The sequence below is a fragment of the Microcebus murinus genome, chromosome 1, assembly GCF_040939455.1.
Source record: "Microcebus murinus isolate Inina chromosome 1, M.murinus_Inina_mat1.0, whole genome shotgun sequence".
Classification (NCBI taxonomy): Eukaryota; Metazoa; Chordata; class Mammalia; order Primates; family Cheirogaleidae; genus Microcebus; species Microcebus murinus.
Window position 1 is genome coordinate 120,864,332 of NC_134104.1, and position 23,367 is coordinate 120,887,698.

At 47.5% G+C, this 23,367-nt stretch overlaps 1 protein-coding gene across 1 annotated transcript in view; it reads right to left on the reverse strand.

The window, feature by feature from the left end:
* EPHB1 (EPH receptor B1) overlaps nt 1-23,367 on the reverse strand; it is a 414,697-nt gene that overhangs the window by 115,005 nt on the left and 276,325 nt on the right. The window contains exon 4 of the mRNA XM_012787778.3: nt 22,198-22,353. Coding sequence (XP_012643232.1) covers nt 22,198-22,353 — 156 coding nt within the window. The remainder of the gene's footprint in view (nt 1-22,197; nt 22,354-23,367) is intronic.

A 23,367-nucleotide genomic window follows, 5' to 3' on the forward strand; every position in this document is an offset into this window, starting at 1 on the left:
TGCTCAGGAAGAAAAGCAGTGGCTTTCAGGGAAGGCTTTTGTTCATGTCTATTTAGAAACAGCTTTTATGTAAAGCAACCATTGCCCCCTTCTCAGCCTCTTGTGCTTCTTAGAGCAGATGCACCTGTGAGGCACAAACAGGGACTTGGGGGGTCATGGTTGTGGGTTCCAGGAACAATGAATCTGAATTCTTTTCTTCCAAGGAGAAGGAACAGACATTGAGGGGGCCTTTCCCTGCAGCACAGACTCCAAGAGCTAGGAAAGCCCGAGCATGCCCTGCTGTGCCTCCTTCCCAGGCACGCACAGGCATGGGGTGTGTCCTGTTTCTCAAAGAGTGAGCACCAGTACACACTTGAGGAGGTGATCGAGTCTGGGCCCCAACCAATGATTGGGACCCCATTCACTGTTCATGCATTCACTCATTTACTCCTTCAACAGATACTCTCCACATTCTTTTAGGCACTTGGGAAGCAGAGAAACCAAGATGGGTAAGCCTCTGCTTTTATGAAGCTTATATTCCGGTGAGAGAATACTGACAGGGTAGAAGAAAACACAGAAATAAATGAAATTATTTCAGATAAGAATGAGTGCTATGGAATAAATCAGCTCTGGGGCTCAGATGGGCAGCCCAGCAATGCTGAGCTCTGTCCCTTATTCCCACAAGGCCTGCTCTAGGCCTGGACAGCCAGGTCCCCGTGCTGGGTGGTTAAAATGATGATGCCCCAGGTATCTGAGCTCTGACATCCTGATGAGGTAGGCATGTTCCTGCAGGTAGACTGCTCGGTCTCCTTCATGCCTAAATGAAGAGTGTGACCAGAGAAGCTTTGGCTTCTGCGTAAGTCTCCCTAGGGGAAGGTGCTAGGCCAGTTCTCTACCCATCCAGGCATTGTCTCCTGGGCTTGGGGCCCTATAATTGCAGGAAATATTCATCCAGGATCTGGGCCCCCTGGGAAGGAGGCCAACTGAGACAACCAAACAAAAACACTACAATGGGGAGCAGAGAGGGAAGCAGAAGGAAGATATCTGCCATCTCCATCAGCAAAATCCCACAGTGAAAGCAGTGGCAGGGCTCAGCACCATGGTCTCCTGTCTGAGCTCCCTGCTCTTCCTCGTTTTTCTTAATTACATACAGACAGGCTTTTTGAAGCCTCTCTGATCTGTTGCCAAGGTTACTACTGATGAATGCAGTCTGTTAAAAGGGCTAGGGCAATTCAGTCCTTTTAAAGATGGAAAAAGTGTTGAGCTGTGATTTTCTGTCTGGGTGGGGAGGGGGTGTGGTGGGTCTTGAGTTATGAGGATGGATCTCCAATATCGTCCAGGATGTGCCTGAGAGATTGGTCAGCCTGCATGGAGCATGGCTGTCATCAGGACCTCAAATAGTTAAACTGGATCCTTCTAGACCCACAGGGCCAGCCCAAGTGTTGTTGTATTAGGATAGAATCTCCTGCTTCTTAATGTGATTTGGGCCAGATGATTTTTTTAAAGCATGGAGTGATAGGGTAGGTGGGAGAGAGAGGGTGAGTTTATTTGTAGGCATTAAGCTGAAAATAAGAGCACTCTTGAGTAACTGAGGGGAAAATCTGATGAAGACAGGTAAGCCCCCAAAGCCAATTCTTTTATTGGGAATCTTAATAAGGCCAACCTCCTGGTCTCAAGGATTTATAAGTAAATTCCAGGCTGGTACAAGGTGCCAAGCAAGTAGGGACCAACTAACTGCATTGCTGCAGCCAGGGTTGTGTCCTTAGACCCCTCCCCATGGGGAGCGGGTGAAGGTGACGACCATGGTGAAGTGACACTCCCCTGGAAAACCCCACATGCAGCCTGGGATTGTGCTCGTCAGCATCAGGCCAGCAAGGGGCCCTCCCCACTCTGTGCATGACCCCCTCGAGAATCCGATGAAAGCAATAGAGCTCTTCCCCAGAAAAGTGAACATATGTTTAAATACACAGGATTTTTCAGACTCTGAGCAGGGTCTTAAGTCCTCTGAAACCAACTAATGACACCCTCGCAAGTTAAAAAGTATTCTCTAGTTATCTGATCTTGAGAAAATGAACTTCGAAGCCTCAATTTCCTCATCCAAAAAATGGTAGTTCTGAGAATTTAATGAGACAATATGCCTGAAGAATTTAGCTGAGGCTGGTACACAGAGGAACTGAGTAATGTCACTGGCTATTTTCAGTAGCCACAGCAAAATGTATTTGCAATGTCATTATTGGATGACCTGAACTCTTCACCTGCTCATCTAAATAAGACTGACTTGGTTCAAACACACTTCCTTGATCAGAGACCCTACATCAGAATTGTGCTGAGCGCTGTGAAAGCCATGAAGATTTGGAAGTTATGTCAGGGAATCCAGATGTAAGATCCTACACTTGTAGAGTATAGGGAATGTGGATGTGTATAGGTAAGGATCAAAGTGAGACAGAAACAAAGGGTTACAGATGTTTGGGAAAAGGCAAGATCAATGCAGATCCATGTATTTAGAGGTGATGTCTGGGGGTCCTGTCAACAAAGGAGCTATACTTGGGGAAACACACCGTAGAGACTACCTGCCCCTCTCTGTACATTACAGGCCACCGAGCCCTAGTAAGCACAGGAAAGCATAGATCCCTAGCCTTCAGCATGGCACTGCATCACCAGAAAGGGTCTGGCTCTTAATAGGTCCTGGGCTTGTGACCTGTGTGTACCTGCACCTCTGCTTCCTGGCCTCCCAAGAGGTAGCCTGACTTTGACAGTCTCTCATCTTCATTGTCCTCCTCTGACCTCTGGGCAAGGAAACCTCTCCTCTACCCTCACAGCAAACTGTATCCTGTACTCGTTCTCCCTTTAGGGGAAATGGTTGAGATACAGCCTGGGAATGAGCCAGGAAGGACACTTGATACTCAAGACTCCTGAGTATTATCAGTCAGGAGAATGCAACAAATGTAATATTCTCATGGCTGAAAAGAGACAAGATTGTAGTTTGGAAAAATGACTTCAATATCGACTTCACTATTGAATATGTACTTCAGTATGGACTTCAGCATTCTTCAATATGGAATGAAAGTGAAGAGGTGGTAGAGAGGGAGGACAGAAATGACATCAGGGCTAGAGATGGCAGAAGAGAGTGTGTTGTGAGTGGCCGAGGAGGTGGCACGGTCCAGGATTGGTTCTCCAAAATCAGAACATCTCTTCCCTACTGGTCACTGTGACACAGCTACTTAAAGAAACCATGTCTGTCTGAGAGCTCAGAAGACTTCCTGAGAGAAGATAAAAGTATCTTTGAGATTTCATGGGGAAACAGGAATCAAGAAGCAAAGGCAGATGTAGAAATGGAGGCTGTAGAAATCTGAAGAGCTCTCCTATGGGGTAAAATATGTAGGAAATAAAGACAGCTGGTCGTTTTGCCTTTACCCTAAATACAACATACAGGGCTGAAAGCAGCATGGGTTGAAGGGTAACAAGCCAAAAGAGGAAAAGTTTTCAGCCGTAAGAAATGTAGAAGATTTATCAAATAAACATGAATTCAGTTTCATGTTCACTTGTGGTTTCTTCTTTGGTAATCAGTTATTTGAAAACAATGCCAAAACAAAAGAGAACAAAATCAAACCTTTATTCTTTCTAGCTGCCATTTGTAGCTATGACACTCCCCAGTCTAAGTTCAGCCCTTTCTCTCCCTCTCCCTGAAGCAAGTTTCTCTTCCACCATTCCCTTACCAGAGGCAAAATTCCTGGAAGAGGTCAGACAAGAATGACCAGTGTTCTAGAGCAGCGGTCCCCAACCTTTTTGGCACCAGGGACTGGTTTCATGGAAGACAATTTTTCCATCATGGACTGGGGACAGGGGTGATGGGGTGTCGTGGGGCGGGGGTGCGGAGCTCAGGCAATGATGCACAGCCTGTTTTCTAACAGGCACGGACTAATATTGGGCTGCTGCGGGCAGGTGGGAACCACAGTTCTAGAAGAACAGGCTGTGATTGCATCGTGCTGATTCAGGACCTTGGAGAGGGACATGAGCCTGCTTGTTTCCTCATCCCTTTCACTAAGGTTCAGGGGCTGGTGGTGGGAGAGTTTACAAAGATTCTATGTCAGGCACCATAAAACCACCATGATAACAGTGATCAGTGGCGGCTGGGTTTGTCAGGTGTCAACATAGGGGGGAAGAGGCTATTGAGGCCATATCGGAAAATCAGAAATAAGTTACCAGGGACCCTGTGGAAAGTGTTGGCACCCAAATGGACAGACTGGTGAGTCATTTAATGAATGCCAAAGACATTCACCTCTCAATAACAGAAGTTTGGAGGGGCTTGGGACCCTTAGAAAAAGATAAAGTATTGTTTGCAATCTTTTGGTGATGAGTACCAGACATACAGGGCATATTTTACTCAATATGGAGTAAGTAGTGTCTGGAATCCGAGGTGTCCCTTCAAGAGAGGGAGTTGTGCTGGGGGCTAAGGCAGAAGGGGCTAGAGGGCTGACTGATGCATGTCCCACTGCAGGCTCAGGCACCTGTTGAGGCTCCTGTCCTCAAAGTATAGGATGTCCCCCGGGGCAAGGAGGAGAAAGCATTAAAACTCAGGAAAATCACATTGGTTTACTTTTTCTAAGAGTCATGTGAGCACAACCTTCTAAGAGACAATTTTATGTCACCTTTGGAATCAGTTTAAAATGAACCCCAGTAGCAACTTACTAGGGATGGGTTGTCACAGGTCTTCAGATTCAGATGGAAGAGGTTGAATCCTGGATTTTGGCATAAACTCTCTAAGCCTCAGAATGCTCACTGGTAAACTTGGGATGATGATAATTGCAAAGGAGTGTTGTAAAGGACTGCTAATTAAGCAGTGTAAGTAAAGGGTTACCAGAACAGAACTGGCAGATGTACATTTTTATTCATTATTATGTGGTAATGATGAATTCGAATACAATGGCCCAGGCACTGCCCTCATGGAGCTTATTTTCTAGTGGAAAAGTCAGACAACAACTGGCAGATAAATATATAAGATCTTATACTTAAACTGGCAGATAAATATATAAGATCAGCAGTGTTGAGGCTCTGTGATAAATAGGGACAGTGTGATGGGGTGGCAAGGGGAGATCTCTTGGAGGAGAGGCCGCCTAGACAGAGACCTGACGGTGGTGAGACAGGAACCATGCCAGCAGCTAAAGGGAGTGTTCCTCAGGCCAAAGGACTAGTGCAAAGGCCCTGAGGTGGGAATGTGCTTGGCTCATTTGAGGAAGATCAAGGAAGCAGTATGGCTGACAGATTAGTGATCAAGAGGGGGAGAGGTTGTAACAGAGACTAGAAAGGTAGTGGAGGAGGCAGGCTACATAGGTGCCAGTTGCAGCCTACCAGGAATTTTATTCTCAGTGAGATTTTACTCTAAGGCAGGCACCAAGTAGAGGAATGACATGTTCAGACCTTTTAAGTACCACTCTGGCTGCCTTGTGGAGGACAGACTGGAAGGGGATAAAGGTGTAGGAAGGCAGGCCAATTAAAAGGCCACATCAGTTATCTGGGCAGGAGGCAGTGGTGGCTTCGACCAGGGAGGCAGCAGTGGAGGATATGAGAAGGGGCAGATTCTGAATATTTTTTAACATCTCTAAATAGAACAAACGGTCTTTACAGACATTACGTCACTAGTTTCTCTCCACAACTCTCTGAGGCATTATTATCTCCCATTTTAACAGTAAAAGAACTGATGTTCAGAGAGACAAAATTGCCTGTCTGTGGTCACACAGTCACTGGCCACAGAGGGTCAGCCATGCAGGTGTGCCTGCCAGGTACCAACAACCAGAAGGACTCCCTGTCCTAGTGGCTTTCTGTGGACATGGCACTGATTTGGCAGAACTTGCTCATGCCACTGCACAAATGACTGACATTGGGTCCTTTCCCAGGAGGAGGTTGCTACAGGGAGCATCTGAAAGAGCAGAGAGGTGGCATTGGTCTCCATTTCAGTGGAGATCAATATGGAATTCTGAATGTTCTTTTACTAATAAACCATAAATGCAAAGAACGTCTTAGGCATTTTTGTGCATTACTTAATGAACTCCTTTCTTCCTAGCAGGCTATGAGGTAGGAACTATTATCCTCAGTTTACATATGAGGAAAGTGTAGCTCAGAGAGATGAAGTCACTGGGCCAAGTCACGTGGCTGGTGAATGGTGGGGCTGAGACTGGAGTGCCAGCCTGGTGGGTTCCAAAGCTCAGCCTAAACACTTTTCCACACAGGGCAGAGGCACCTATGGGTGTACAGCACAGACAGGGTGCAAATGTACTTGCTGGGGGCACGTAGAAGCTCTCACGGAGGCAGGAAGCTCCTGTTCCTGACTGTCTGAACAGCTTCCCTGAAGAAACAGACCACCGTGGCTCCAGGACTGTGCTGCGCAAGTCTGCACGTGCTGCTCATTAGGGTCTTGGGCACACTGGCTGTACTCAGGCAATTCTCCTAATCATAACAGTTAGTAATAAGAAGAAATGATTAGTCACAACAAGGAGGGACCCTGCTGAGAAGGATTTCGGGAGCATCAAAGAGCCTAGTGTTACATTTCACCCAACACCAATGTTTGTAGAAAGTAATTCTTGTTTCTCCTGCTTCAGTGGAGCTAATTGTCTAAGAGAAAAGGAACAGATTTCACTTTCTGGAAAAAGAGACAGCTGCTCTACCTGCCTGAGCTGACGTCTGGGAGTCTGGGCTTCCCTGGGACCACAGAAGCCATGAGAGAAAGCTGAGGCCCCTGCAGACTGGAGAGGCAGTGTATCTCAGTAGAAAAGTGCTTACAACCTCTCTAAGGTCATTGTCTGTGTGGGGGAGGGATAGAAGTTTGAATCTGCTAGTCATGGCCCAAAGAGAGGCCAAAGAGAGGGAAGCTTTGATATGCTCCTACCCTAGAGAACCCCTGGGGACACTCCAAGCAAAAAAGAATTATAGGTCATGTCATCTTAAAGACGTGGCCTTCAAGGTCCCCTTCCTACTCCTGAAACGAGGCCTCAGAAGGCTTCTGGAATGATGAAAGGGGCACTTGACCCACAGAGAACTGGGCTAAGTCCCAGCTTTGCCATAGTGTGACTTTAAGGAGTCATTCTGTGGGCCTAATCCCTCACTGATTCTTGGCTGATCAATCCATCCATGTTTACTGAGACCCTCATGTGTGTCATGCTATGTGTGGGAGGTTATGAAAAGTTCACTGGTGTCTACCCTAAGATGGCAAAGTCCGCAAGGGAGGTGGGTACCTGTACAACAGCCACATGAACGATTGACTGACAAGGCTGGTGGAGATCTACCTCCTGAGCCTGGAGATGGCCAGGCATTGTGCTATGGGCACTTGGAGGAGACACCACCCTCTTCATACTCATGGGGGAATCAAATAGCAGAACACACAATGAAGCTTTTGGTGTAGCTTAGTGTGTTGTACATGCATAAGAGACTGCCTGATATAGTTACCCATGAACCCTTGTCCATCTCTTCACCTTCTGGAAGGGAAACAGGGACCAAGTGAACACCTGTGCAATGAGTAAAAGACATGACACAGAACCCTTGACCTGAAGGCCCTCTAGAGTAGGAAATACATCATCCTGCCTGGGGCTCCCAAGAGCCCAAGCAGACCTCCTATTCAGGAGCTCTCAGGCCTATGGGTGGGGTCCCTGGCCCAGGCACTGCTCATGGCACCCGTGACCCGGACTGTCTCAGGGGAAGGGTTCCTATGGGTCTTACTGCTGACCGATCAGTACACTAGGCTATGCCCCGCCAGGGCAGGCTCCAGGGCACTTCCTGTCACTGGAGGCAATAGTCTAAGCCAATTAGAGTCCTCTGAAATCAAATGACTTTGAGACACATTTCAGTCTTTGGCACAACAGAAAGATAGACCTTCCTGGGCAGAGTCCCTTGCTCTAGATGCCATTTCTAATGGATGCACTCAGGCTCTGAACCATCCCAAACCACTCATTTGATTTAGCATACCCTGATGCAGCCCAGTGCTCAGAAAGTCTCTCCATGCAGACGTAGGTGTGGAGACTGAGATCTGGGCAGGAGTTTGCTATGCATTATGAAATCTGGTTGGCAGCCACTGGGCAAAGGTCCACCAGGCATGAGGGTCACACATGATGGAAACCTTGCAGATGAAGTATGTCAGCTGCCCTGGAGCCACTCTCAGGAGCACAGAACCTGCTGGTCCTACACAGCACACAGCCTACTGTGATCTCCCAGGTACTAGACACTGATGGAGGAAGGTATCTTTTAAAGAAAGGTATCTTTTAAAAGAAAACAGCCATCTGGACTGGATTGGATGAGTCCCTGCTGCATGCAGGGAGTGGGGGTTGGTGGTGGGTGGGTGGGATGAGGCCTCCAGGCTGCTGCATGATCAGAATTCTCATGTTCCCCCAAGCCCTGAGGGAGGGTGGTGCCCATGGAGGAGTCCTGCACCTCCACAGTTCATCAGAAATGACCAAGAGCCCCCTCCCTGGATGACAGAATTTTTTTTTAGTTATGGTAATTGCCCATCTTTTCTTAGAGACTGCAGATCACAATGGCATCAGGACAACAGCTGGGAAGGGACTATGGGTTAAATACTCATGGATTATTTATTCCATTTTCCTTGGGAATACACAGAAGAATCTTCTAGGCCAGGGGTCCTCAAACTTTTTAAACAGGGGGCCAGTTCACTGTCCCTCAGATTGTTAGAGAGTGCACACTGTGGGCCCGGGACGAGTCGGCTGCTAAGCAGGACAGGCAGTGGCTGCAAAAACACCCGGAGGGCCTGATAAATGTGCTAGGCAGCCCACATGTGGCCTTGGGCCATAGTTTGGGGATGCCTGTTCTAGGCACTGACTCATGCAGTGCGAAAAGAGACATGTGCTGCCTCTCTCCAGGTGCACAGAAAAGGCCCTGGTTCCACAGACAACAATTCAAGGTCAAGGGGACAAAAAAGAGAAATTGAAAAAGGTAGGTGTACTTCCCAGGGCATTCTACATCACCCAAAATAAAGGTCTGATTCTGACACTGCATAGACACTAATTCTTAGAATGCAAAGAAACCCTAGAGGTTAGTGTGTCACTGGTAGTGAGTGCCCATCTAGTCCCTACCTGCTGGCAGCCTGTTACAGTCCCCCAGTGGGGAGAGCTCACACTCCCACCATCAGAGAATCATCTATTAGTAATTATGACCTGTTTGAAAATACAATGAAAAATGTATCTGTTCATAATAGCCACAAACCCCATAAAATACCCAGCATTAAATCTCACAAGGCCTGTGTAATACCTGTATGAAGATGACTATAAAACTTTACTGAAAGGCATAAAAGAAGACTTGAATACCATGTGCTTGGATGAAATAAAGAATATCATAAATAAGAGTCGTCCTCAAAGTAATCCATGTATTCAGCGCAATCCCAATCCCAACTAAAAAGGACTGTTTAATGAAATATTCAAACTGGTTCTAAGGTTCATCTTGAAGAAAAAAAAGATTAATAATGAGGTAAACATCTTGAGAATGAATAATATAGAGACATGTGGTTCACCAGTCATTGAGAGATACCATAAAGCTACCACCTTTAGAACAGTTCTGCCAGAACAGACACAGTAATCAATGAGAAAGAATAAAGACAGGTATGTGTAGGCATTTAGTACATAATAAAAGAAACATCTCACTAAAATGTGGACAATTCAAGTGGAGTTGATGGGATGTTATTATTAATAAGATAAATAAGAATACTGATATCATATCCTATATAAAAATACATTCCAGATGGAGGAAGGAGTTAAACATAAACACCATATAGAGAATTAAAAGAAAATATAAGAAAGTGTTTTTGTACCTTAGAGTGGGAAGGACATACATAAAACCCGGCAAAAATTTATGAAAAAAATTCCTAAAACCAGAAAGAAAAAGATGATCAGATTTGAGTTGAAAAATTAAAAACCTCTATATGACCAAAAAAAGTACTCCAAAATAAAGTTAAAACTAAGTGGAGGACTGGAGAGCAGGATGTCACATTTAATTAATGGGCATCTAGAAATCAATTTTTAAAAATAGAAAAAGGGCAAGGGCTATACACAGACAATTCCCAGAAGACAAAATAAATTGCTCAATAAACATATGAAAAATACACACTCACTTAGAACCAGGGAACTAATAAAAATGACGATGAGGTCAATCCACTTGGCAAAAACCACAAGTCTTGATAGCATCCAGTCAGGCCAGTGTGTGGAGAAGCAAGATGCTGGCAGGGATGGGGACAGGGCAAGTCCTTGGGGACAGCACTTCTGTAATATCGACCGGTTCTCAGTGTGTGCACCCAGTAGCCCAGCAATTCTACTCCTAGGTGAATTCCCTCCACCAATATAGGGATATGCATTTTTGTGGTAGTGTTACTGTTTGTATTAATGAAACACTGGATGAGCCTGAATGCCACCAACAGGGGAGTATATGACTCGGTAGAGACAGCCAGCACCTTTCCTGTCCAATTTTCCTCTTCTTCCCAGTCTCATGAAAGACATTTGTCCCAGTCACCTTGTGCAGAAAGCATATGGCAAGTTCTAACCAGTGAAGTGTGGCCCTTCCCCATCTCACCTTGGTGCCACCATTGGTTTGGTGCCAGGCCACCACCATCTCAGAGTTGACAGTCCTCCTCCCTGAGGGACGTACTGAAGGTGCCAGATTGAAGGTAAAGAGCTGGAGCCCTGAACTCGGCCAGGCCTGGAGGAAACCCAGCTCTGCCACTCACTAAGGTGTGAACCTGGGCACGTCACTGAGCCTTGCTGGGGCTCAGCTCCCTCATCTGCACATTGGGGATAACAGTGGCACCTGGCTTATGTTCTATGAGGGTAACTGAGGAAAGCTTAGCACAGAGCCCACACCGTAGCAGCACCTTAGTAACCGCCGGCTGTGAGTGTTAGGGGTATGTGATATGTGTCTGATCCAATCGACTGTGGCCACGTGGTGAAGCCTGTGGCAGGCAGCACAGTGATGGCGTACAGCCTCTGCCCCTGAGGCCACCGTGCTTCACAGCCTGTCCTGTGCAGAGGGGTGCAGGCATGTCATAGCTAACCTCACAGAGCCAGTCGCATGCAGGCCCTGTCCCTGGGCGTGGGCACAAGACTGCCCTTCACTCACAGGGACAGCCAATTCTCACCTGGTGCTCAGTTCTCCTTTACTGGCTGGCAGACAGCAATCTCTTTGCGAGAACTGAGTGGCTCTCCATCACCACTCCCCGAGTACCAGCAGGGTTTGGTAGCGACTGTGGCTTCCCACTGACCTCCTCCCCCCAGAGTCCCTGGGGGACGTGGCCCCCCACGTTCTGTGCACATCTGGCCCGGCAGAGCCAACATCACCTTCATCTCACCACTCAGCTGCCATGCAGGCTCACGCCAGACCTCACAGTTAGGGGTCCTTTATTGCTATTTCCAAGGAGAGCAGAGCTCAGAGGTGACCCAGAGGTGCTGCTCAAAAGGTCACCTTGGGCACCTCCTGCAAGTCTAAGCCCACGGCCATGGAGAGGGCAGCACCCAAGACTACCACTGCCCCAACCTACTACTCTCTGTCCTCAGGGGGAGGACAGAGAGACCTTTGTATCCAATCAGACTCTGGTTCTCTACTCTACACCCCTGTGAGACAAGCCACCCTTCCTGATGTGGCTTGGGAGTCAGAGCACTCTTTCCCGAATGCGGTGGACGTGGTCTCTGGCACAGGCTGGAGCGAATCCTAGCCTTTCTGCAGGTTGACTTCAGGCTGCAGCCCGCCCTTTCTCTTCCAAGTCCTCAATGATTATTTACATGCTGGGAAGCCCAGCCTTTAAGCCCATAGCCAATCCCACATCACAACGGTTCTCAGGTGTCTGGCTTGGATTTGGCACTTTCCGGCCAATTGTGTGGAAAGCTTCTCAGAAGACCAGACACACAGTTTCAAAACAAATCACTACAAAGTGCTGGCTTCCAGGCCCTACGGCACACACAATTCAGAAAGCCCACATTGACTCTGAGACCCATTCCTGGCCACTTTGCCCAACTTCTTACACGATTCAGAAACCCTTGTAGCAGGCGGTGCCAGCACCTTTTTGCACACTTCCGGTTACAGAGAGATCACTACTTACTAAGGCAGCCCCTGCTCTTTCTGGACATCATTCAGAATCGACCTTTATACTATGTTGAAAGCAGCTTCCCTTTAAATCTAAAGTCAATGACACTGGGGTTCCGGTCTTTGTAACACACAAGTGAAGCCATCAGTGACAATTGTGGGTCCCTGGCTCTATCTTGCATGCAGCATCCATATGTGTCACCAAACCAGGGAATCCCGAAGGTCACAGTCCTGGTTAGGGGAAGGTTGGCTGGTATCAGGTTTGCGATATGGCAGCTGGAGAGTCAGGGAATGAAAGAGGTTGCGGAGCCCTTTAGGGAACAGCCTGGAGCATACTGGTCCTAGGAGAGGGTAGAGGCTGCAAGATCAGATGTGGGGACAGGCTTCGATGAAAGGTGAGTGTGGTGCCGGGGGCCCCAACCCATGTAATGGAGTTCAAGGTAGATTTTGAACCTGGCTTCTGGACAGGGTCAATGGTCAGCAATGGGGGATGCAGTGGGTCAATACAGGTTCCAGGTCTAACCGGCAGTGGTAACTTTGAAAAGCGATTGCCAAGAGGACACTGTTGGGAGGTCTAGGAGTGAGACCCAACTATGAAACCTGGGCTTGGTCTCTCCTGAATTGGATCAGTATCCAGTGCTGAGTTATCATGGATGGGAGAGAGGACTAGGGGAAGCAAAAGGCCATCTGGGGACCATTTGTGAGGAGCTGGGGACCAAGATAGCATGCACAGGTTGCACACAGATTTGTAATCACATTGTGATTGGGACAGAGACAGGGGAGTGATAGGATCAGAATTTAGCCAGCCTAGGACGGCTCTCCAGGAGCTCTTGATCTAAGATGACCATTTTACTCTACATTTTCATTGATTTCTTATCTTGGATTGCATAATCTAGTGACCCAAGACCTACCTCTTATGTTATTCATAACAATTAAAACAAAGACAATTTATTGAGCACTTAGCATATGTCTAATATTGAGTTAGGTATTTTACATACATTTCACAATGGACACAATAATAAACGATATCCTCATTTTTTGGAAATGAAACAGAGATGCAGAGAAGTTAGGTAAACTGCTCAAGGCCACACTGCAAGGGAGGGATGGAGCCAAGAGTCAACCCTCGTCTACCTGATCCCGACAGCAGGGCCTCACCTCTTGTCTGTGTTGGGCACCTACTGAGTAAGGTCACAGAGCCAGTTAAAAAAAATCATATTTGTGTCAAAGAGCTTCCATTCCAGTGGACAAGCAAGAGCCTCGTACCCAAAGAGCTCTAACCAGCACAGAATGCTCAGAGTGTGCAGGGGGAGGCATCCCCCTTCCTGGGGAGGAGGTGAGAGGCTGGCAGAGGACACAGGACACAAAGCCTGACTGCATTTGCCTTTGAGGTGGAGAATTGGAGCAGGGAAGATTTAAGAACCTGAGCTGTGGCTGCCATGAGGTTCCAGCGTCCACTCCTGACCAGTTCTGCCTGGGACCAGAGACTGTAAATTTGACAGCAGCACCATTGCCCAAGACCACAAAGGAGCATTCATGGCAAGAGAGGATCCTAAAGTCATGGGGTGGACAGTTTTGTTCTGATTTTTAAAACAGAGAAGAGAACAGATTAAATGGATACATTTTCCTCAATCCCCTCCTACTTCTGGAACTTCACAAATAAATTAGTGCTTTGTGAGCCTCAAGGAAAGAGTGACAAACACCAGCACGTGTTCTCTAAGTGTGAGTCAGGTCAGCTGACATTGTTTCTTTTTCTGAAAGTTTATTAACCTGCAGAGAAAAAGAGTATAGAGAGTAAAACTAGATTTCAACAAGGGTAACTTTAAAAAGTACACAAATACTTACGTGCCAAAGGAAGAAATGTCAACTAAACGATAATGCCAGTGCTTGGATCTTAGATGCTTTGAAACTAACATCAAAGCAGGGTAGACAACTTTGAAAATAGTAATAAAATAAAATAGCTTACTTTTATGGAATGCTTCCTGCATGCCAAATATTGTTCTAAATGGTATATTGCATTTAATTTCCATGACAATGCCGTAAGACAGACACCAATATTATCCCCATTTTATGGATGAGGAAATGGAGACACAGAGAAACCCTGTCACTTGCCCACATGGCCAGCAAGTGGCAGAGCAGGACTTGAACTTGGGCATGGGTTCCAGAGCCTGAACTCTTAACAATGATGCTAATACTGCTCATTTGAAAGATGACAAAGATCAGTATTCAAAGTGATCTATACATGAGAAAGCACTCTGCCTAAATCCATGAGGCAAAATTTCTGAAGTCATGTGTATAAGTACACAATAGGGAAGTCCCAAATGGGCAGCATTTCTTGAGGGGACAAACCAAAGCCCTGGATGTTCAGTGGCTGACAAGCCTGGTGGGAGCCCACAGTTTGAGGGGTTGCAACCAACGTGAACAATCAACAATATTCCAATCACAAGGAAAGTCTATCACTTTTCTACTGAACCCTGCTCTAAGTTCCATTCTAAGTTCCATATTTTGAGAGTTTTATTGATAAATGTAAGAGATTTAGAAAACACCAGCTAGGACAGGGGTTGGGAGTCAGGAAATCATGTACTTTGGGGGATAGATAAAATAACAGATTTTAGCCTAAAGGACAATGATTAAGGAAGGATGAGAAAGTTGCCCTTAAATATTAGAACCACTGGCCTGCTGAACATGGGCCTTCACTGGCCGACCAATGGCAAAGTGTGGGGAAAAGTGCCCAATGTGAAGTCCAGAAGGCCTCCCACAGTGGTGAACGGTTGCTACCGGCAACAGATGGAGCTGCCCCGCACAATGCATGACCTGTCTGTTGTCACAAATGCCCAGGAAAATAAAAGTGGAATGACCACCTCTCAGAGAAGTTGGAGAGAGAAGGCTAACATTGGGAGGATTTGGGGTGGCAGTGTTCCGAATGGTAACAATCTGCGACTCCAAATGCTCTTAGGATGAAATGCTGGAACAGACACATCAGTGTGTGTGGCTGGCTATTAGCTTAAAAGTTAGAGCTATACAATTCCTCTAAAGGGTTATATCCACTTGGGTCAAACAACTGTGAAAAGAAATTGTAGATTACAGAAGTGTGAAAGCACGTTTACACAGGCAACGCTGACCCTTCCTGAAACAGCAGTGACGGTTATAAATAGCTTCCAGCTTGTAGTCACACTCCCTCCATTCTGCACCCAGGTGTATAAGCCTCCACTGGCCAGCACAGCCTGTTAGCCAAATCCAGGCTTGCCCTGCAACTCTCCTAGATCTACGACCCTTGTCTGAATTTCACCTCAAGGAAAACGCAGGCTACCTCCCCCTGGAAAACATACATGATGCATTTTTAATGTGCAACATGGATAACATACTGGGGTAAAATCAAGTAGTCCCTTTAGGTATAGAATAGGACACACAGTGTGTCTTTTACTAGCGAGTACCCCGGTCAGCAATGGGGAAAGCTAATGTGGGCAACACAGACTTGCATATGTCGCAAGCCCTGGATTAACAGTGGTAAGCACTCATGAAAAGATCAACTTTTGAAAAGTGTTTAAAATCATCCCCTAAGCATAGACATGCAGACAAACAAGCAGTGTCCAACTTACGACACTGGATTCCTGTCCCAGGTGGAGTGCTTATTGCTCTGGGTGGCATCCTGGCCTCCTGGTCTGAGGGGCCCCTGTCTGCAGCAGTAGCCTCAGGTTTCCTCTTGGCCTGATTTCTGCCGGGGCGTTGGAGGCAGCAGCTGAGTGATGAGGCCCATCACCATTTATATGGCCTACCCACTGACCCTCCCTCTGAACTCAGGCGAATGGTGCCCACCAGTCACTTTCCTTCTGCCTCAGTTTCTCCCTCAGCCTTCCCTGAGCTCACTCCAGCTGGGTTGTGCCTCCTGGTTCCCATTTGCTTTTCTTCCCCATCTCTGTTCTCAGTCCCAGCCAAGACTGTACACTGGCTGTCTCCACACTGCTCTGCCCACCCGAGAGTGAAAATGAAATGGAATCCCAGCCAGCACAGGTGGGGTTATTCTGAGAAGCAGTGGGCCCCTCCCGTGAACCGCTCACACACAGATGCACTCTCACTTCACTCCACACTCCCCTTTCTCACGCACACCCGCAGCCCCTCCCCAGCCTTCCAGCCTGGCACAGAGGGTGCTGATGGCGAGGGCAGCCCCTGTGGTTCCAGTCTGTGGGAGTTCTCCCAGTGTCATTCTCCCCAGAACTCATAAATCCGAGGACAGGGACACATTCTAAAGCAATGCTCTCAAATTTTAGCAGCCTTCAGAATCGCCTGCAGGGCGTGTTAAAACTGATCGCTGGGCTCCACCCTGGAGTTTCTCATTCACTAGGTCTAAAGAGCGGCTGAGAATTTGTATTTCTAGCAAGTTCCCAGGTGACATTGAGGCTGCTTGTCCAGGTCTAAATGAAACCACCAGTGGGGATCTTGTTGAGCATGACTTAGCAGGGGCTGTGCCCAAGGCCAGTGGGAGAAGACTTGTGAGTTGATGTCCTTACAGACTGTCTACAACACCCAGACCTGGCTGCAGAGGATACCTGCAGAGGGCCTCCTTCTGTTCCTGTCATCCCAAGGCCATAACTACCCTCTAAGCCCTGGCACCCTCCATCCACCCAGCTTGCCTGGAAAGACCAGGGTCTGGGCTCTGGGAATGTCACATTCCTGAGCAGTCTGTCTGAGAGGCATGATCTCGTGCCACAGGGACCACCCCTGCTGCCCTGCGATGGTTGGGATGGAAGGAGGGAACAACTGTCAGCCACTTGAAAGAGAAACATGAACTTAAAGGAGAAACCCGAGTACACTGGGATGGGAGAGGGAAGAGCAGGTTCTTACCCTTCTCTGTAAGAGCTGGTCACCACTGTCACCGCTACCACCCACATCATTATTGCAAGGCTCCCAAGTTTTAGCTCTCCCTGAGGTCATGGCATTGGAGTCAGACGGTCGTGCCCTATTTTACTGATGAGAGAGCTCATGTTCCAAAAGTCTAAATAACTTGCCACGGTCACACCATCAGGAACCAAACTCAAAGCCCCTGCTCTGGTGACTCTGCTTGCCTGTCTCTCTGTATTGGCCAGGAGGGAGGTCAGGGCTGGCCTCCAGGGGAACCCCAAATGGCCAGCTGGTGTGGCGCCTCCTCCTCTGAGGGGCTGGCAGGTGGGCTCAGGGGACACAGTGACCTCTGGAGCCCCTTCTTCTTTCTGTTCTTATGATCAAAACCACAGAGGGAAACCCATTACATTTCAAGAAGAAATAAAAGAAATAAGACAAGCACTAGCTTGCCTCTGTGATCCATCAAAATTTCTCCCATGTGGGTGACAGAAAAGGGGTTTTTGTGGTCAGAAATGTAACAAGGTAATTATTTTCACACCAGTCCTTCTGCATAGTTTTTCACAGACAGCAATTTTATAAGGCATAATTATCTATTTTCACCTGCTTCATAAATTCCTCCTTTCCATCTCATCCCCCAGTAAACTAGAAATTATTTAAAATGGAAGCCCAACCATGCTGCGAGGTGCTGGGGTCCGTACTGCCCAATCCTCGTGTGCTCCTGGCTGCTCCGCCGGCCGGCAGACCCTGGCACGCTTCCCCTTGCCATCAGCCCTCCCCTGGAAGGAAGCATGTCTCACCAGGAGGCGTCCATGAGCCCCTGCTCCCTGGGAATGGAAAGCCAGCCTTGCGGGCCATCGCCCCTGCCCAGTGCCTCGACTCCTCTCATCCCGAGGAGCAGCTCAGCAGTCCTCGGATGCCCGGCCTGTGCCTGCCTCCCTCCTCCCACGGCACCCCTGGTCACATGGAAGTCCCCTTCTCATTCTTTCCCACCAGGGTCTTTCTGCCAAGGTGACTGTGGTTTAGTGCCACAAAGTGGATTCTGCTGTGATGCTCAGAGATGGCATCGTGCCTGGGCTCCCCCTGACAATGTCACTTTTATTTTCAGATATCCAACATCTCTTATGCTGGAAGCTTCAATATCTGCTGCAATCTTCACACTTCCCAGAGATGGAACCAAAGCAAGTTCTAACATCAATTGAGAGTTTACTATGAACCGGGCACTGTGCCAAAGGCTCTATAATACTATTTGGCTTAATCCTCATAACAACTCAGAAAGGCACACATTCTTAAGAGGTGGTGAGGATAAAATGACAGAATGTAAGGAAGTTAAGAAATTAAACCAAAATCACAGAAAAGATAAGAGACAGTCAAGATTCGAACTTTTATCTCTGAAGTTCCAAAGTCCATCTTCTAACCACTACATGCAGTTGGTGATTCTATAAGCTTTCACAGGACCCACTAAAAATTGAGACAGTTGGGGAATGCCAGAACTCCCCAGGAAACCAAGGGCCTCTGGGCAGTGTCCCAGGGAGGCAGCAGCAGAAGACGGTGACTTCTTCAGCTGAAGCCCAGCAAGCCCAGAGCCTGGAGTCAGCTCCTCAACCCACAACCTTCGCAACATCTCCCTGCTGGGGGCTTCACCTACTCTTGTCCTCTCCCTTTGTCTCCTCCCTCAGTCCCCTTCCCCTTTGACACCTCTTCATTGAAGGTGACCCGCACTACCCAGGTCTCCTATCTTCTTTTGGCTAGTTTCATCAGCAGAGGGAGTGGGAGACACTTGTCACCTGCCTCTAGCTATCTCCCAAGCTCACACCACATCCCACTCATGGCTTACGTTGGGGGATAAGATCTCCTCATACTCAGCTGTAGCTTCTCATGCTTGCATATGAGCAAGTATTGGGCCATCGCTGGGCAAGGCACAGTCAGCCAGGCACTCATGTAGCAGATGTAGAAATGCAGGCTGCGGCAGAGGGTTGGGGAGGAGGGAGAAGAAGGAAGAAGGGAGCTAGGTGGCTGCAGACTAGTAGCAGTAATGTGACTGCTGACTGAGAACATCGGGCTCTCAATGCCACCCTTCTCTGACTTCACCTAGAACCTGCACCAGCCCCTTTGACGCTGCCTTGACGTGTGCTCATATCCCTGCCAACAAGACTCAGAGACAAAGCTGGGCACACAAGGCTGCCAGGGCCTCTCAGAGTTCAAGGGGGACCCCAGCTCTCCCAGTAGATTAAAAAGAAAATGAAGAAGTGCCTAAACAGGGCTACAAAAGGTGTCATGCATTCTAAGTGTTTAGATGGAATAAATTACACTTTAGCACTAAAAATGTAATGAATATATGTGTGCTGGCCCCAAGAGATTAATAGAATTCATTAAAAATATTAATTCTTAGTGCACTATAGGTTTTCACTGATATTTCAATATTGTATCAAGGAATGAAGGTGACTGCTGATATAATCTCATTTAAAGATAAATGCAACAAGTGGACTCTAAGGTCATTCCAGACTTTGAGGCTCTAGACTGAACTGAACTGAACTCTCCTGATGCTGCCTTCCTCTCCCATACCCACAGAACCTGAGCACTGGAGATGCCCATGCCCTGGACATTTTAGGAAGATAGAGTTCTCCTTCGTTACCTGGTACCCACAGTGCCCAGTCAGGCTGTAACTGCTTCCCAATGGGATGGGCAGGGGACTGCATTTGCACTGTGAACAAGCCCCTGTGTCCTCCCCACCCAACCAGTCTCTCGGGTTGAGCTGGCCCAGCAATGTCTGGCCTGCTCAACCTGCTGGACCAGCAGGAGCCCCCCAGGCCACAGTGCAGGGCTGTGCCTTTCCTCAACAGCTCCAGATATGCTTCTCGTATCTGAAAAATTATTTACTGTGGTGATGTGTGATGCCTTTTTAAGAGAACAGATGGCACCTCCAATTATAATGCCTTAAAAGGAAACCCTAATGAGATTATAAAAGCCAACAAATTGACTTTTTCATACAGTACTTTCCTGGCACACAATAAATCAAATATATAATGAGGTTCAATAAAATAATAGTTTTATTTACACTTGTTTTGCCTAGCATTGTGTTGCACCCCAGTCTTTCCCTTGGGGTCCCCTCACCAAGCACCTTCCCTGTGGGCCAAGGCAGGAAGCTGGACAATGTTTCCACAAGCCACTCTTGGGTCTGGCCACCATAGCCACATGTGGCTTTGATTTAGCTACTTTTGGTCTGACCCCAGCACTCTACGTGTCTGGGGCTGTAAGAGCACAGGCATGGAAAGGGTGCCGTGGCTGTGGTGACACACAAAGGCAAATGCAGCAATCACTCCCACTCTGGGTAAAGTGCAGAGATTGTTGTGGGACCACAGGGTGAGGAAGGTGCTCCTAACCCCAGAACTAGCTGGACCACAGACAGGAGGGAAAAGCCTGTGAGGTCCAATTATAATGATATGGGTAGGCAGAGCAGAGGGAGGGTCTACCATGTACACAGACTGGAGGCTTTAGGATGTTGCTATTTTTTTCAGAAATTGGCCCTGTTGTTTCAGGTATATTAGATCAGACGACTGGAAGATAAGCCTTGAGAGATAGATGGGAGGGGAGCTAGAGCAAAAAGGACACTCGATACTAGCATTCTGAGCATTTGGTCATTGGTGACCTTATCTAGGGACTAGAAGAACTTACAGGGTATGCATGCTGAGGTGGGAAGCTGGGGGGCCCAGGCTTCTGTTTGCATGAGTTGATCGGCAGAGGGGTGCACAGGGAGAACTGGAAGGGCATGTTTTCAGGAGGGAAGCTGTGAAACCCTGGCAAGTGTTATGGCAGCCACGGGGCCTGGTCTGTGGTCTGGACACACCAGCAGCAGTGATTCAGCATCCTTACGTGACTTCCAAAGAAGTACATTAAACATGCTTTTTGGGCTCATGGAAGACCCCCGGGGAGCCTCAGAAATCAGTGAAGGAGACACCACAACCAAAAGATAGGAACTTCAGTCAGCAGAAATGGAATCATTTCTGTTAATATCAACCCACCAGAGAGGGAGGTCTGGGGGAAATCAGTTTACAAGAGGATGAACTTTTCCTCAGTTCTAATCTATAAGCATTGATCGAGCTCAGGACCTTGATCTAGAAGACACTTTCATTCTTCCTCTTTATCCAGCAAAGGTTACATGCACTAGAAGGCCAGAATTAAGAAATTCTTCTACTTATAGTCCAGTCATTTTTTTCTGTTCATCAAACCACAAGTATTCTGCGGTCTTCTGTGCTGGGAGTGGGTAGGAGGCATTTGGCACAAACAGGTGTAGGGGAAGGTCTCTGCTCACAGGAATCCAGGCAGCAGCATCCAATGCAAAAGAAAGTTCTAGCATAATTAGAGACTAACCTGGAACATTGACCTCCAAATACAATGGGAATACTGAAAAGAGAGATCATCCCTATTGCAGGGCTACAATGCTTAGGGGAGTTGTAGCAAGTTCTGTGAAGTGCTCTGCAGGGACAGTACTGATTCTGTCTTCCCACTATTAAGGGATTAAGGGTTAAGTACTGGAAGGAAATTATCCCTTCCTCTATCCTTACTCAGGGAGTGCAGTTGCCTCTCCCCATTTTTTGGCAGAATGACTGCCCTTCCCTCAACAGCAGATAATGGCAGAGTGGATGTAGCTGGTACATTAGCCCTAATCTCTAGAATTTCTGCCTTTGAGAGTCACTCTGTGATCATGCCTCTGGTCTTGTCATTTGGCAAGGGCACAGGAGTTACATCATGGTAGACACTAGAAGGGGCACAAGGACATGAGTATATGGTCCTGGCACACAAGGACCTTCATGTGGCAACTGAGATGAGACAAGAACAGAATAACTGGACAGCTGATAAAATAATGAGAGCTATAAGGGGAGTCTGGTTACAGAGATATGGGAAACCCAATGAAGAGAGAGGAGATTCTCAGCTGTAGGGACCAGAAGGAGCTTCTTGGAGGAGGTAACTGGAAGCATTACTAGGAGTTGTTGCAATATCCTAGTGGATCTTGATTTTGCACCCAAAAAAACTCCCCAGGCTGACAAATAATGGGCATAAGTTGCCCTTCAGGGGTGGGAAGAAGGCCCTTTCATATAGTAGGAAAGGAGATGAAAGAATGTAATCTTGACTTTGCTACAGAGAGAGAAGGGCCCTGCACCCCCAGGACAGAAGCTGTACATTTCAGCACCATGGCCAGCAGTTCTGCCTTCCACTGCAAGGGAAGTGTGATATCTTCTCTTCCTTAGCCCAGGCCCACTACTTTCAGGAAACCAACCCCCCCTCCCCCCCAGCCAAAAGCCCTTAATAGACACTTACTAGTGCATGCCACTTCTGGGGGGTCAAAATCCGCTCGGTAATAGCCGGTCCGGCAGGTGCAGATGGGAGATGCCTCTGAAGGGGAGCGGCTGTTGGAGGGGCAGTGGGAGCAGCCTTCAGCCTCCTGGCTGGCCTTGAACATCCCTGCAGGGCAGGCTGGAACACAAAGAGACCATATGAGAATTAATTCAACAGTGGCATCCAGAAACCCTTCCCTAGAACTGGAAAACAAAAGATTCTTCCTCTCTAAAGAGAACATCAAGATGCCCCCTTGCACCAAATGAGCATATTTGATTGAAGAAACCCCTATTTAGCACTTTCAATTCTTCAAAAAAATTTTAGTGAAATATACCTTTCTGGTACCAATGGCCTCTATCACTTGAACAATATGAATAATAATTCTTCCCCTTCAGGTGTGTCAAGAGGTTTAATTTAGAAAATGAATCTAATGTGTAGCTCAGTTCCTGGGACATAAGTGCTCTATAAATGGCTATTTCCTCCCCTTCTACCTAGTTAACAACCAGGGCCTTTCCCTGAGCCACTCACTGAAGGAATCTGTCTGATGGTCTCAGATGGCAAGGGGTCCTGGTTGACAGTGGACTGGCCTCATGGTTCTTAAATACCATGCTGCAACACACATGAGGAACACCATGAGATGAGTTAACATTTACTTGTTATGAATGATGGTAGAAGACTGAAATTCATGAGTGATTCTTTAAAAATACATTCAAGTGATTTCAAGGTGATTACATCATCTTCCCTTAATTGCATTTTGATATGCTTTGGGGGTTGGGCAAGAAAAGGATGATTTTGCAGACACTGCACCAGGGAATGTGTCATGCACTTGGTGTCATGTACATGGCAGTGTGGAAGGTTGGGTGTACCTGGTACAGCCTGATACCCATTGAAGGTGCCCCCATATGTAGGGTACCTCCTCCTAGTTCCCTGTGGGATCAACCTACAAAGAGCCATGCCCTAAAAATATGGCTGCAGCCTGTCCCTTAGGATTTGATCATGTCTCATCTACAGACCTTCTAGTCCAGACATCTGGTCTCCTCCTTGCTGATCCCTTAAAAGATTGATCCCACCTGCCTTACTTTCCTGAGTCCCTTTCTCACCAATTCAGCCGCTGAATCTTCTGGTTGCCATGAAACTTGCTCTGGCTTATCG